Raw genomic sequence first — 16,614 nt, 5'->3', positions numbered from 1 at the left:
AACCTTTTAGAGATTTATAAAATTATGAAGGGCAAGGATAGAGTGAATAGCCAAGGTCTTTTTCCCAGGATAGGGAGTCCACAACAAGAGGGCATTGGTTTAAGGTGAGAGGGGAACGATTTGAAAAGCACCTGAGGGACAACTTTCTCTCGCAGAGGGAGGTGCGTGTATGGAATGAGCAGCCAGAGGAAGTGGTGGAGGTGGGTACAATTACAACATATAAAAGATATCTGGATGGTACATGCAGGGTTTAGAGGCATATAGGCCAAATACTGGCAAAGGGGACTCAAACAATTTAGACAATCTGGTCGGCTGAACAAGTTGGACCAAATTTTGTGCTGTACTTCTCGATGATTTTATGACCTCTTACAGTGATCAACCCTCAATGTGGAAAGTGAAATATACAGGAGCTTATGCTGTTAATATTTACTCTGGAGATCTGTGTTAAGACATCAATGTTCCTCACTGGTAAATTTGTCAGAAGTGAGATTTAAGTAGCTTTCAATTGTTCACTGGTCACCAAGACTGAGAGTGTTTAACTTCAACTCCAAACTGAAAGCTGTTTCTTCTGTGCTTTTAGTTTAGGATAGTGATGTGGGGATTGCTTGCAATGCATACCTGTTTACTGCCCAGGTACTCTCAATGGAACTGTGTAGCACTTGTGTCCAACACCTGGCCAATGGAAATCTGGTAATCTCTTGGTAAAGAGGCCTTTAAACCTGAGAAAATTCAGATCCAACTCTCCCGATATATTTTGTATTCTACAATTTGAATGGTTCAGATTTGAATATTTGGAAAGGGCTATTTTTCTCATTATTCCTCAATTTAATAACATCAAGGTCTGTGAGCACCAGCAACTTGAGACAAAGATAAATGAATGGGGAAAAATAAATTAACTTTTTCCTGAGACCTGGCTCCAACCTCACAGTCAAGACAATAAAACCTGAATATTCCGGTGCTAAGGCATTCTAGTAGGTTCTCCACTTGCCTATTTCAACCAAATGCAGTGCTTAGATGTGCAAATCATTTGTCTTTAGACTTTTTCACAATAATGTAAACTTTTTTGTGTTCATCTTTCAAAATAATTGTTTTGTTACCTTTTATCAATGGAATCTTTAGATCTGCCAGATGTTCTGGCTTTAAATTGTTTCAGTTCCAAGTTTGTGACTCTAGTTCTTTGGCTGGAAATAGTTCTGGTCATCACTGTATTGTAGTCAATTATAATGGACTTGGACATATTCACCAATTTGTTGATTGTACTGAATTTGTGTCCTTCTTCTGACCATATCTAGTCTCTGATATCTTCTGGCTTTTCCATTGGTTCAGGATAATCATAAGATCATGCTTCCGCTATCTTTCCAGCAATTTGATTGGACTGAGGAAATTGTGCAAAGGTCGGGATTCACTGGATTTTTTTTTCAGTAATATCAGTTGTTCATGAGCCTCCTCTTTTCACATCTCTGTCCCTGACTCAACCGCAAAAGACGTCTGTTCCTTTTGTCCAAGTTTCAAGGGAGCTGTAATTCAGTCAATCCCCAGCCTGTCTGCAGTCCCTTCACTTGAACTTGATCCACTTCTCCAAGCACTAGCTGTTTGCGAATCTTAGATTTTCTCTCTCTTTATAAAAAGCAAGCAGAGGAGTGGAATAAAGCAAGGATTGGACATAGCTGAGGTGACAGCCAAGATGCAGCAGCCAAGATGGCTTTGAAGAGGCTAATCGGAAGTCTTGGGTTGATCACAACACCTCATTATTTTTTAGAAATCTTTAATGGCACAGTGAAACAGTTCATTAAGCCTCAGAAGCCTCAGTGAATTCAAGATTTAATTTACCAAAATAAAATCATGCAGGACACCTGCTATTTTAAATGTGACTGAAGAGAGCAAAACCACAGAAAAGAAACATTGGGAACACTATTCTCAAATAAAGTGCTTTTATGTGACTGACTTTTACTCCCACTTCCCATGTGGGCAGCACGGTGGCTCAGCGATTAGCACTGCTACCTAACAATACCACTTACTCAGGTTCGATTCCAACATCAAGCAACTGTCTGTCTGGACTTTGCACGATTTCCCTGTGTCTCTGTGGGCTTCCTCTGGATGCTCTGGTTTTGTTACACTGTGCAAAGAGGTGCAGGCAAAATGGATTAGCCATGCTAAATTGTCCCAGCATATGCAGGGATGTGTAGACTCAGTGGATTACCCATGGGAATTACAGGTGTAGGGTAGGGAGGTGGAATACTCTTCGGAAGGGTGGTGAAGACTAGATGGGCCAAATGGCCTGCTTCCACATTGTAGAGATTCTCTGTTACTTTTGTGAAACTTGCCTCTCTCATTCAGTACTGACACAGATTTATTCATGCAACTGGAGTACTTTATCTATCTTTTATCTGTTTCTGTTTCTATCTTTCTACTTCACAGAAGCTGAGAATCACAGAAGTGTTACAGCACAAAAAGAGGTCATTTGGTCCATTGTGTCTGCACCAGATCTTCAAATGAATATCATTACCTCATGCCAATTTCCTACATTTTCCTTGTACATTTGCATGTTATTTATATTGCAATCGTCGTCCAATATCATCTTGACTGCTCTCCACCACATTTCCAGGCAATGCATCCCATCTGATAACTAGCTGCTGAGTGAACAAGTTTTTTGTCGTATGACATTTGACCCTGTTGCAAAACATGTTAAATTGTTCCCCTTTAGTTGTTCATCCTTTTTAGGAGCGGAACGGTTTGGCTCAATGCATCTACCAAGACCACTCATGTTTTTGAAAATCTTTATCAGATCTCCTCACAGCCTTCTTCTCTCCAAGGAAAGCAGTTCCAACATCTTAAGTCTGCCATCATAACTGAAATTTCTCATGCGTAGAACCATTACTGTATATCTCTTCTGCACTCTTCCAATGTGTTCATTTCTCTAATGTAGCACCCAGAACAGCACACAATATATCAATCAAAGCCAAACAGGTGTCTTATACCTGATTCAACTTGAATGGTTATTCATGAATAATAATACATTGTGTCCAATATCCCATAAAATTTCAATTTAACTCCTGATATTCTGGCTTTCATGCTGATGGACAAAATCAATGAGAGAACACATGGATTCCTGCAACGTATAAAATGAAAGGAAAAATCTCTTATGAATTCTGGCTGTGACGCTGAAAGTACGCAGATTAATTGTGCCCTTCAGCACTCCCAAGTAATAACATTACTTTATCAAGCTGATTTTGCAAAATACATACAAGAGACCTGCAGACACAACTTGAAGTCGTTGGAAACTCAAATTTTATATCTGAGTATCCAGCTGAAGGTGCGCATGGTGTAATAAGTATACAAATAATAAATGCATTAGATTGAACTATCGGGTTTCACATTCATGGGAAAAAGCACATGAAGCGAGAATCAGGATATGGTGGTGGCTGCAAGAGTAGACACTGTGTCAGAATCCAGTTCAGGAAAACTAAAGACAGTCTGATGGAAATATCGAGAGTGGTGTACTAAAATCCACCATATTGCTGACAAAATAATCAAGTGCTGGGAGAGGAAATATTGGGAGATACAACTCCTGCTGTGGGCAATCTAGAACAAGATGTCATGGTTTAAGGATAAGAGGTAGCTGATTTAAAATAGAGATTATAAATTCTCTCAAAGGATGGCAATTCTGTAGAATTTACTATCCCAGCATGAGATGACTGCTCAGAAATGGAGTAAATTTAAGGAGGTGATACACAGTTTTTTAAGTAATCATGGGTTGAAGAGTTATGGACAGCTGGAGTTGAGGTCAAGATGAGACCAGCCTTGATCATATTAAATGGCAGAGGAGGCTTGAATTTTGCCTACACCTGCTCCTAGGTCTTAAATTCTTGGGGTGAGGAGAACAACTGCATGTGAGCGGGGTGGAGGAGGGAGAAACAAAAGACTATTGTGTGAAGGAAGAAAAGAACAGCATCAGGGACCAGGGAAGAAATAAATCCTGAATGCTGGAACTTTGTATCATTCCAATGCAATCCATGGAAGAGGTGCTGATACGAATGTGAGCCACCGTTTGGAAAAGTGTGAGAACAGTTTGAGCAATACACTTCTTTTCAATGAACGTTTTCAATGAAAGTGGTCACCATCTATTATCTGTTTCACAACGATTGAGTTTATAGTCAATAAAGAACGTAAGACATACCACAAGTAGCATTGCATTGTTTGGAACATTTGAAGGATTTGTGCTGAGATCCATATCATTGGCTTCTGTTTGTAACTGAAGAGCTGCCAGCTGAAAAGAATTATTACAGCATATTAGCTTCAGCGAAGGCCACTGGAGGAAGAATATAATTTAGATTAGGAGGGACTAAAGATGTAGATGCAAAGTTATGAATCATCACATCTTTGCTGGTTATAATTTTTAATGCATGCACAAAAACTATGGAGATGCAGAGTTTAGGGCTGCTTATGAGTCATTTGTTTATTGCAATCCTTTTGCCAGATGACCCCTCCATTCTTTAGATGGAACTGTCGAGTGTGCTGACTTACACTGTATGCTTTAATGTACTTCCCTGATGGAATGGCTTCATGGGATTACACAACAGGAGAAACTGTGAAATGTGCTATTTTTGACTTAAATCCTGAACATTCTGACATTTCATTTGAATATTAACCTCCCTCCCTTTCAGCAGTTCCCATGCTCAGTCTTCTTATCCAGAACTGCATCATGTCAAGTAAAATTGCATTTTCTTTTTACAAAATGTACTGCTGAATCAAGAGTGGGATAAGATATTCTGTTAGGAAGAATCTAAAGTGTGGTGCTGGAAAAGCACAGCAGGTCAGGCAGCATCTGAGGAGCAGGAAAATTGACATTTCAGGCATAAGCCCTTCATCAGGAATCCTGATGAAGGGCTTATGCCCTAAATGTCGATTCTCCTGCTCTTCAGATGCTGCCTGACCTGCTGTGCTTTTCCAGCACCACACTCTTGACTCTGATCTCCAGCATCTGTAGTCCTCACCTTCTCCTGATGGGAAGAATCTGTTTCATTGAACAAACAATACTCTTTTCTTGATTTTTAAGGTGATTAATTCTTAACTTCCATCCAAACCAACCAAGCAAGCTATTCAGTCGGTTAAACCAATGTAAAATTAAAGTAAGAACAAATCCAGGCTCTGACCTAGGGAGGGACAAAAAAGACACAACATCCCCAGTTAACTCCTCACTAACATCAGAGAATTTTTACCAAACTGGGCAGGCCACCACAGCCAAGTCAAGCAATGGCTTGACATATTGGTGCACATAGAATCATACCTTATTGACAATGTTACAGCACTTACATTATCATTTCTTTCACTCTATTGTGTCTCACAGCCAGGCCGGATTCACCAGAGGTTTCACCTCAGTGCTGTACAGTAAGGAGAGAGTAGACCTAACAATGATTCCACACTCAATGAAATTGCATGGGCAAGGAAACCTCCTGTTGAAAACCATATCTGACTCTCTTCCAGCTGATGAATCTGAGCTCTTTGATGCAAAAGCACATTTTGAATAAGCACTGAGGCGAGGAAGAGTACACTCTGTATGGTGGTCCAATGTCCATCATCAAGAGTGGTTTTGTAGCACCACTAAGGATGAATTTGGCCAAGTCTTGAAGGCTTTAACTGGTAACCTGGGATTCATTCTATTTCAGTGAATCATGCAGCAGATCAGATGACAAGGATCACCAGGCTACTGTCATAGAGTCATAGAGGTGTACAGCACAGAAACAGACCCTCAGGTCCAATTTGTCCATGCCGACCAGATATCCCAACCCAATTTAGTCCCACCTGCCAGCACCCGGCCAATCTCCCTCCAAACCCTTCCTATTCATACCATCCAGATGCCTTTTAAATGTTGCAATTGTACCAGCATCCACCACTTCCTGTGGCAGCCCATTCCACACATACACCACCCTCTGCTGAAAAAGTTGTCCCTTAGGTCGCTTTTACATCTTTCCCCTCTCACCCTAAACCTATACCCTCTAGTTCTGGACTCCCCCACCCCAGGGAAAAGACCATGTCTATTTATCCTATCCATGCCCCTCATGATTTTATAAACCTCTATAAGGTCACCCCTCAGCTTCCGACGCTCGAGGGAAAACAGCCCTAGCCTATTCAACCTCTCTCTATCGCTCAAATCCTCCAAACCTGGCAACATCCTTGTAAATCTATTCTGAACCCTTTCATGTTTCACAACATCTTTCCGACACGCAATATTCCAACAGTGGCCTAACCAATGTCCTGTACAGCCACAACATGACCTCACAACCCCTGGACTCAATACTCTGACCAATAAAGGAAAGCATACAAAACGCCTTCTTCACTATCCTATCTACCTGCGACTCCACTTTCAAGGAGCTGTGAACCTGCACTCCAAGGTCTCTTTGTTCCGCAACACTCCCTCAGACCTTACTATTACGTGAAAAGTCCTGCTAAGATTTGCTTTCCCAAAATGCAGCACCTTACATTTACCTGAATTAACCTCCATCTGCCACTCCTCAGCCCATTGGTTTATCTGATCTGATCACATTGTCATCCAAGGTAACTTTCTTCGCTGTCCACTACACCTCCAATTTTCATGTCATTTGCAAACTTACTAACTATATCTCTGAAGCTCACATCAAAATGATTTATATAAATAACGAAAAGTAGTGGACCTCACACCAATCCTTGTGGCACTCCACTGGTCACAGTACTGGAGTCAACTTGATGAAGTTGACAACACAAGTATATGCAAATGACATGGCAGAAATAGCATGCAGTAGACCAAGCTCAGCAATCCCACAACCTATGGATCAGATAAAAACTCGACAATCTTGTCAGCTCCAGTTGTGAATGATGGTTGCTGAGTAAACAACTAACAGGAAGAAGAAGCTCCATGAACTCACCTATCCTAAATGACAGTAAATCCTAACACATATAAGGATAAAGCAAGCATCCTCATGCAGAAATGACCACAGGGGTCCTCATTATTGTTGATTTCAGTTTTCAGCGAAATGGATTTGGCCCATGAAATACCAAGAACAGGATAATCAGAATGGCACAGCAATGAGTGTGAGCTCTCGCACCTATCAGGTTATATTGCTGAAGGCTTGTGCTCCAAAACCAGCAATGTCCTGAGCTAAGCTGTTCCAGGACACATCCACCAAGAAATTAATAAACTACAAAAGCAGGTTCAGTCACAAAAAGGAAAATCAATTCAACATGGATGAACAGCTGGATTGCAGCGTTGAAGTAAGAATAATACTGGTGACATCAAGGCAGTGCCTGAACCAGTGTGGTATCTCAGGGCCTTCCAGTGGAGAGATTCATAACTGGCACAACGAAAGATTATAAAGGTTGTTGGAAGCCAGGTATTATTTTGTTTATACTGCTGCTTAATTTTTTAAAAAAAGACAATTGCAATGTTCAGTTCTTTTTCTGACAGTCGAATCACAGAACGGTTACAGCACACAAGGCCATTCAGTCTGTCATGTCCATGCTGGTTCTCAGTAAGAGTAATTCACTGAAGGTCCTGCATAGCTTCCCTTTACAGGTAATGATCCAATTCCCCTTTCATGCCTTGATTGAACCCACCATGATCACACTTTAAAACAGTGTAATCCAGTTGGTAACCACTCACTGCTTAAAAAAGGTTTTCCTCAGACTAGAATTGATTCATTTCAAAATTATCTTAAATCTGTGTCCTCTGTTTCCAAACCATTCCACCGTGGGAATTGTTCCTTTTGGTCTACTGTGTCCGGACTTGAAGGTTTTGAATATGTCGATGTCATCTCCTCCACTTTCCCTTCTTTTCACTGTGCCTCTGTACACATGACGATAAATTCAATTCAATTCACTGCTCAAAGAACAATCTCTGCTTCTCCAACCTAGTTACTGATCGCTGGAGGCATTCTTCTGAATCTTGACTGCACACTCTTTAAGGCCTGCCATCCTTCCTAAAGTGTGATAATGATGCAGTCCATGTCTCCATGCAACATGAATACAAACGAGAATAAATGATAAGTAATGTACTTTCCCCCAAGTACCAGGCAATTACCATTTTCAACAAGAAAGTCCAACCACTATCCTTGATATTCGTATCATGACTGCCAAATGTCCCACCATCAACATTTCAGAAATCACCAGGACAAAGAACAGTTCAACAGTGGGACAGGATCTGTGGCCCACCAAGACAGTGCCAACACATGACACCTTCCTATACTAAAAACCTTTTGCCTCTCAGCAGTCCATATCTCTCCATTCCCTGCCTATTCATATCACTGTCAACATGCTTCTTCAATGTTGCTGTTGTATCCACCTGCACCATGTCCTCTGGCAGTCTTTCAGGCACTTACCACCCTGTGTACAAAATTTTTGAAGAGAAAATGAGGTCTGCAGATGCTGGAGATCAGAGATGGAAATGTGTTGCTGGAGAAGCGCAGCAGGTCAGGCAGCATCTAGGGAACAGGAGAATCGACGTTTCGGGCATTAGCCCTTCTTCAGGAAGAAGGGCTAATGCCCGAAACGTCGATTCTCCTGTTCCCTAGATGCTGCCTGACCTGCTGCGCTTCTCCAGCAACACATTTCCATCTGTGTACAAAATATGACAGTTACATCTCCTTTCAACTTTGCCCCTTTTATCTGAAACCTTTGTCCCCAAGTAATCAACATTTCCACACTGGGACAAAGACTCCAACTATCCATTTTATTCTCGCTTCTCATAATTTTGGAAACTTCAATCAGGCCGTCCCTCCAGTGAAAACAAACTAAGTGTGTCCAATCTAGCTCATACCCTCCAAACCAGGAAACATTCTGGCAAATCTTTTCCGTACCCTCTCCAAAGTTTCCACATCCTGCTTTGCAGTGTGGTGGTCACAAGTGCACACAATATTTCAGGTATGGCCAATATAAAGTTCTACAGAGCTACAACATAACTTGCCAGTTTTTGTACTCTGCTGATGAAGGCAAGCATGCCATACACTTTCTTTATCACCTTATCCACTTACATTGCCATTTTCAGGGAACTGTGGACCTGGATGCCTAGGTCCTGTGTGCATTGATGCTTCCAAAGATTCTGCCATTTACTACATACATCCCTTCCGCAGAAGACCTTCCAAATGCATCAACTCACATTTGTCTGGATTAAATTTCATCTGCCATTTGTCTGGCCAAGTCTCCAACTTATCTCTATCCTGCTGTAACTTCTGGCAATCTTCCTCACTATCTGCAGCCCAAATCTTTGGTTCATCCACAAACTTATTGATCAGACCACCTACATTCTCCTCCAAATCATTAACATACACTACAAACAACAGAGGTCACAGCACTGATACCTGTGAACACTGGATCACAGATCTCCAGCAAAGAAAACCTTTCCACCTCTACTCTCTGTCTTCTATGACCAAGGCAGTTCTGTACCAATCTTACTAGCTCAGTGTGGATCATATGAGACTTCAGCTTTTGTGTCAGCCTGCCATGAGGGGCATAGTCAGAGGCCTTGCTAAATTCACGGAGACAATATTCACTTCCTTGTCCTCATCAATCACCTTTATTACTTTCTCAAAAAACTCAATTTGTGCAACCTACTCTGCACAAAGGCATGCTGCCTTCACTAATATATGTCCATATTTTCCCACATGTAAGTAAATCTTGTCCATAACAACTTTCTCCAATAATTTCCCTAACACTGATGTGAGGCTCACTGGACTGGAATTTCCTGGACTATTCCTGTTGCCCTCCTTATACAAACTAACAACATTGGATATTCTTCAGTCCCCTGGGATCTGCCCTGTGACCATGGCAGCAATTCAACTGAGTCAGTCACAAAAATACTGAGGCTAGAAGTATAAAGTGAAGATTGAATATTCTGCAAGTAATTCATTTTATGATTCCCTGAAGCCTTCCTGAACCTCAAAGGCACAAATTAAAAGTGTGATTATACATTTTCCTGTTTATTGTTTATTTGGATGTGTGTAAAACCAACAACTCAAGGACTATCCATGACAAAGAAGTTGGTTTGAATGGCATGCCATTAACCACCTGAAATACTCAGTCTCTCCCATTAGTGTGGCTGCAGTATGTAAGTTCATAAGATACAGGAGTCCTCTCTGGCCTGTCACCAACATTCCAAAAATAGAAAGGACAACTGGGAGATTCTGCAATGAGATGATCCTTCAGTCAGATGCCACTTTGATCCTGTGTTTGCTGCTGAAAGGCTCAGTCATCAACCTGTCAACAGCAAATGTGGTAGAAAAACAGCCTCTGATTGGAGTATGGTGAGTTGTGCAGATGTGATCTGCTTGGGGTTCTGTACATCAAAAGACTGCTCAGGATTATCGTCAGAGAGACTGAGGGAAAGGAATGTCTGCCAGTTAAATACAAGGCAGAAGCTGTGAGTTGGGAAAAACGTGTGAGAGAAAGAAGTTCCTAGACAGGAGTTAGTACAGGGCAAAGAACCCTCAAGCTGAGGGACAAATGAGGATCCTTTCTTCCCACATGTGCAATGTCACGATTAAGGCCTCTAACATCTAATACAAACATAATCAACTCCCACAGTCACCTGAACTATGCATTCTCACACCCAGCTTCTGGTAAAAACTCCAGTCCATTTCTCTGTCTCCATTATTTCTGTTCCAGTGATGCCAATTTTGACACAGAGGCATCCGAAGTGACCATCTTCTTCCTCAACTGAAGATTTCCCCACTACTCCTGAGGATTCCCCACCACTGTGGCTGACAGAACCTGTCACCCATTGTCCAGTCATTTCCCGCACCCTTCCTGTTCACTCCCACAAAGAAATAAGATCCCTCTGGACCTCAATTACCAGCCCACCAGCATCCGTATCCAAAGGATTGTTAGCCACCATTTCTGCTCCTACAGCAGGATGGCACCATCTGATACGTATTCCCATCTCCTCCCTTGTCAGCGATCCACAGAGACCATTCCCTCCAGGACACCTTGGTCCAATCCTCTTCCACTCACAACATCTCCCCATACGGCGTTTTGAGAAGATTTGTAGCTCAGGTTGAGGTTCTGGGTATAGATTTGCTCTCTGAACTGGAAGGTTCATTTTCAGATGTTTAGTTACCATTATAGGTAACATCTTCAGTGAGCCTCCAAACAAAGCACTGCCGATGATTCTTGCTTTCTATATGTTTGGGTTTCTTTGGGTTGGTGGTGTCATTTCCTGTGGTGATGCAATACCTGTTGTTTATTTCCTTTCATCACTATGCAAGGCCCCAACCATACCTTCCAGGTGAAGCAGCATTTTACGTGCACTTCACTCAATCTAGTCAACCTTATTCGCTGCTCGCTAAGTGGTCTGATCTACACTGGGAGACAAAATGCAGATTGGGTAACCACTTCCAGAACGTCTACTTTCTGTCTGCAAAAGTTACCGTGAGCTACCTATTGCCTGCCACTTCAACATACCACCATGTTCCCTGGCCAACATCTGTCTCAGACTTACTACTGTACTCCAGTGGAGCTCAGCAAAGATGGAAGAACAGCATCTAATTTTCTGCTCAGGGACCCTGCAGCTTCTGGATTCAAGATCAAGTTCAATAATTTTAGGGCCTGAGCACCTTCTCGCATGTCTTTACCTCAACCCCACATTGTTATCTTTGGGGTCCATCTCAGTGTCAGCTCCTAAATGTCCCCAGTAGCAACCATTGACTCCCCAGGCTGACCTTCACCCATTCCTTTGTCTGCCCAACTGTTGTCCTCTCTCTCTGGGCTCCATCTCCAGTCCTCCCTCTCTCCCCATCCCTTCAGCATACATAACAAGCTTTTTCCAGCTGAAACCGTTTCTGAAGAAGAGTCATTGGACCTAAAATGTGAACTCTGCTTTCTCTACACAATGCTGCCAGATCTCCTCAGCTTTCTCATCTGGGCTGAAGACGAACTTGGAGTGGGAGGGTAAAGATCCAGTAGTCATGGCCCACGTAGGTTTCATCAACACAGATAAAACTAGGACACAGATAAAACTCTGCGAAGGGAGTATGAACAGCTCAGAGTGAAATTAAAAAGCAGAACCAAAAAGGTAATAACCTCTCAATTACTCCCTGAGCCACGAGCTAATTGACACAGGGTCAATAAGATTACAAAGGTTAATGCATGGCTGAAACACTGGTGTGGGATAAATGGGTTTGAATGTATGCGACATTGGCACCGGGGAAGAAGAGACCTGTTCCAATGTGACAATCTTCTTCTGAACCGTGCTGGGACTGGAGTCCTAGTGAATCACATAACTGGGGCTGCAGACAGGGCTTTAAACTAAATAGTGGGGGAGAGCTTACTTATAGGGGAAATTAGAAAACCCAAATTAAAGGAGGAGGTAACAACACAGAACTCAGGAGAGGTTATTAAAATCTCTAGCACAGACACAAATAGGAGAGTGTATGGAAAGGGTTAGCAATCAAACTTCAAACGAATGACAATGAGAAGAGGGACAGTTAATACAGGGCTGAAGGTTTATATTTGACTACGTGCAGTAGAAGGAATAAGGTATATGAGCTTGTGGCACAGATCAGAATTGGGAGGTGTGATATGGTAGGCATCACAGAGACATGACTGCAGAGGAATCAGGATCAGGAATATCCAAGGATACATATCCTATTGAAAAGAGAGGCAGGTCGGCAGAGGGGATGGGATTGCCTTATTTGTCAGAAATGAAATGAAATCAATAGTAAGAAACGAAGTTGGGTTGGATGGTGTAGAATCTGCGTGGGTAGAATTGAGGAATGCAAAACCATAGTTGGACGTAAGGGGTTCAGGCCTCCAAATAGCAGTTAGGAGCTGGGGCACAAAATACACCAGTCGACAGGAAAGATGTATGGGAAAGGCAAAGTTAACAGTGGTCACAGGGGATTTCAATTTGCAGGTGTACAAAGAAAATTCAGTTGGTAGTGGATTGTAAGAAAAGGAATTTGTGGAATGTCTATGAGATGGCTTTTTGGAGCAGTTTGTGGTGGAGCCCACAAAGGAACAGTGTTGTGCAATGAGGCAGACTTGATAAGGGAGCTTAAAGTGAAGGGACCCTGAGGAGGTAGTGATCATAATATGGCTGGAGAAGGCAAAATCAGAGGTAACAATATTCCAGCTGAATAAAGGCATGAGAGAGTAGCTGGGTAGAATTGACAGAGAGGAGCCTAGCAGAAAAGACAGTGGAACAGCAATGGTAGGAGTTTTTGTGAGTAATTCAGGAAACCCAGCAAAAAATCATCCCTCGGTGAAAGAAGCATGGTACTGGGAAGAAGAGGCAACCATGACTGCTGAGGGAGGTCAGGGATAGCATAAAATCAAAAGGGAAGGCAGATAATGTGGATAAGGCCAGTAGGAAACCAGAGGATTGGGAAGCTTACAAAGACTAATAGAAGGCAACAAAAAAAGAAATGAGAAGGGAGAAGATGAAATATGAGCGAGCCAGTAATATAAAGGAAGACTGGAAGAGTTTCTTTAGATATATAAAGAGTGAAAGAGAGACATTGGGCTGCTAGAAAATGATGCTGGAGAGATGGTACTGGGGAACAAGCAAATGGCTGAGGAACTGAATAATTACTTGGCATCAGTCTTCAAAGTGGAAGACAACAAGTACTATCCCAGAACTTCAAGAGAGTGAGGGGGTAGAGCTGAGTATGGTGGCCATCACCAAGGAGAAGGTGCGAGAAAAACGGAATGGCCTGAAAGTGGATAAATCACCTGGACCAGATGGACAACACCCCAGAGTTCTAAGGGAGATAGCTGAAGAGAGATAGTGGATGTGTTAGTGGTGATCTTTCAGGAATCGCTAAACTCAGAGGACTGGAAAATCTCTAACGTAACACCCCTGTTTAAAAAGGGAGTCAGGCAAAAGACCAAAAATTACAGCCCAGTTAGCCTAACCTCAGTCATGGGTAAGATCCTGGAACCTATTGTAAAGAATGAGATTTCTGAATACTTGGAAGTGCATGGTAAAATAGGGCAAAGTCAGCATGGTTTCATCAAGGGGAGGTCATGCCCGACAAATCTGCTAGAAATCTTTGAGGAAGTAATAAGCAGGTTAGACCAAGGCGAGCCAATGGATGTTATCTACCTGGACTTCAAGAAGGCCTTCAACCAGGTGCCGCACAAGAGACTACTGATTAAGCTAAGGGCCCATGGGTGTTACAGGCAAGGGGCTAGCATGGACAGATGCTTGGCTGTCTGGCAGAGAGCAGAGAGTGGGGATAAAAGGGTCCTTCTCAGGATGGCAGCCGGTGACAACTGGTGTTCCATAAGAGACAGTGTTAGGACCACATGTTTCACTTTATACATTAACAATCAATTGAAGGAACTCAGGGCATTCTGGGTAAGTTTTCAGATGATACAAAGATAGGTAGAGGGACAGGGAGTATTTAGGAAGCAGGGAGGCTGCAGAAGAATTTGTACAGGTTAGGAGAGTGAGCAAAGAAGTGGCAGTTGGAGTACAATGTGTGAGGTAATGGACTTTGGTAGGAAGAATAGAAGCATGGATTATTTTCTAAATGGGGAAAAAATTCAGAAGTCTGGAGTGCAAAGAGACTTGAGAGTTCTAATTTAGGATTCTCTCAAGAGAGCTTGCAGTTTGAGCCAGAAGTTAGGAAGGCAAATGCAATGATAGCATTTATTTTGAGAGGGCTTGAATATAAAAGCAGGGATGTACTTCTGAGGCTCTGTAAGGCTCTGGTCAGACCAAATTTGGAATACTGTGTGCAGTTTTGGGCCCCATTTCTCAGGATGGATGCACCTGGAGCATGTTCAAAGGAGGTTCATGAGAATTGTTCCAGGAATGAAAAGCTAACATATGAAGAATGTTTGAGGACTCTGGGTTCACACTCAATGGAGTTTAGAAGGATGAGGAGGGATCTAAATTGAAATGTGCAGAATACTGAATGGCCTGGACAGAATAGACACAGTACCAAGATGTTTCCATGAGTAGGAGAAACTAGGATCTGAGGGCACAGCCTTAGAGTAAGGGGAAGACCTTTTAGAACGGAGATAGGAAAAACTTCTTCAGCCAGAGAGTGGTGAATCTATGGAATTCATTACCACAGAATGTCATCTGGCTGTGGTGGCCAGCTCATTGAAGACTGAGATAGGTAGGTTTTTGAGTATCAAGGGGATCAAGGGTTATGGGGAGAAAGCTGGAGAATGGGGTTGATAAACTTATCGGCCCGGATGGAATAATGGAGCAGATTCGATGGGCTGAGGGGTCTAATTTCTGATCCCAAGTCTGATGTTCTTATGGCCTTTTCCAGCAATTTCCATTTGTGTCACAATTAAGGACTGGTCAGAAGATGGTGGTGTAGGAATCCAATGCCAGGCAAAGGATGGGGGAGAGACTGTGTGTTTCTTTAAATTCATTCATGGGATGTGCGTATTGCTGGCTGGGCCAGTATTTATTGTCTATCTCTAATTGCTCTGCTTCTTGAACCCGCTGAAGTATACAGGGTGCAAGGACATTTCACAGTGCTACCATGGAAGGAGAATGAGAATTTTAACACAGTGAAAGCGTGGAAATGCAATCTCATTCCAAGTCAGGATGGTTTGGAAAAGAAAATCCAGGTGGTGGTGTTCTCATGATTTGTTGTATTTTCCTTCTAGGTGGTAGAGGTCACGGGTTTGGAAGGTACTGTTGTAGGAGTTTTTACGAATTTCTGCAGTATATCTTGTAGATGGTGCACAAAGTGTCAGCGGTGAAGGGAGTCAAAATGGAAAGTGATGAATGCATTGTCAATCAAGCAGGCTGTTGTTTCCTGGATGATGTCAAGTTTAGAACCCAAATGGGAAAGTGCTCTGATTCTGAAGCACCACTACTCCTGACGTTGCCACAAAAGTTAATGATTAATCAGAATCTCTGATTTACATGTCTTCATTTTCCTTTCACGGCACATGGACGTCAATGGCCAGGCTATTTTTTCTTGCCCACCCTAGTATGGAGAGAGAGCTGTTAAGAATCAACCACGTTGTAATGGCCCTGGAGTCACATATTGGCCAGACCTGGTAAGGATGGCACTTTTCCTTCCCTAAAGGAGTTAATTGTGAACATAACCAGGTTCCTGTACTGTTTATTACAAATAAGTCAATTCTGATCATAAGAAACAGCTATGCACTGTTAATATATGACTCATTTAGTTCAAACTCTAATCTCCTTTTAAATCCCCAACATAAACATAGAGACAGACGCAAACTGGAAAACATTGGTTTGATGGGCAGAGAAAAAGACAGGATGAAGTGTCAAGAACAGGGAAAGTGTGAGGTAGTTTGAGTGAGGAAGGGTAGGAATTGAGCAAGTGCGAGAGTGTGAGTCAGGGAATGAGGGATAAAGTGTAAATGAGGGAGGTAATCCAAGGGTGCAAGGATGTGTGAGTGAAGGAAGCGGCAGAGAGTGAATGAGAGAGGGGGCACAATTGATTGAAAGACAAGGTGACATGGAAGATGAGAGTGACTGATTGCGGCAGAGAGAGTATGGAAGCGACTGTGAGAGATGTGTGAAGTGACCAAATGAGACAGAGATTACGGGAGAGTAAGTGAATGAGACAAGCAATGTATGGGAGAATGAGCAAGTCAGACAGTGAGAGTGTGGGAGGGGTAATGAGTGAGACAGCAATGGAGCTGAGA

General features: G+C 42.5%; 1 protein-coding gene across 1 annotated transcript in view; it reads right to left on the bottom strand.

Moving 5' to 3' along the window:
• Nucleotides 1–16,614, bottom strand: part of polm (polymerase (DNA directed), mu) — a 267,218-nt gene that overhangs the window by 167,725 nt on the left and 82,879 nt on the right. The window contains exon 3 of the mRNA XM_043681377.1: nucleotides 4,178–4,267. Within this exon, the coding sequence (XP_043537312.1) occupies nucleotides 4,178–4,267 (90 nt within the window). The remainder of the gene's footprint in view (nucleotides 1–4,177; nucleotides 4,268–16,614) is intronic.

The sequence above is a fragment of the Chiloscyllium plagiosum genome, chromosome 42, assembly GCF_004010195.1.
Source record: "Chiloscyllium plagiosum isolate BGI_BamShark_2017 chromosome 42, ASM401019v2, whole genome shotgun sequence".
Taxonomy (NCBI): domain Eukaryota; kingdom Metazoa; phylum Chordata; class Chondrichthyes; order Orectolobiformes; family Hemiscylliidae; genus Chiloscyllium; species Chiloscyllium plagiosum.
This window is presented reverse-complemented; position numbering and strand designations above follow the sequence as displayed.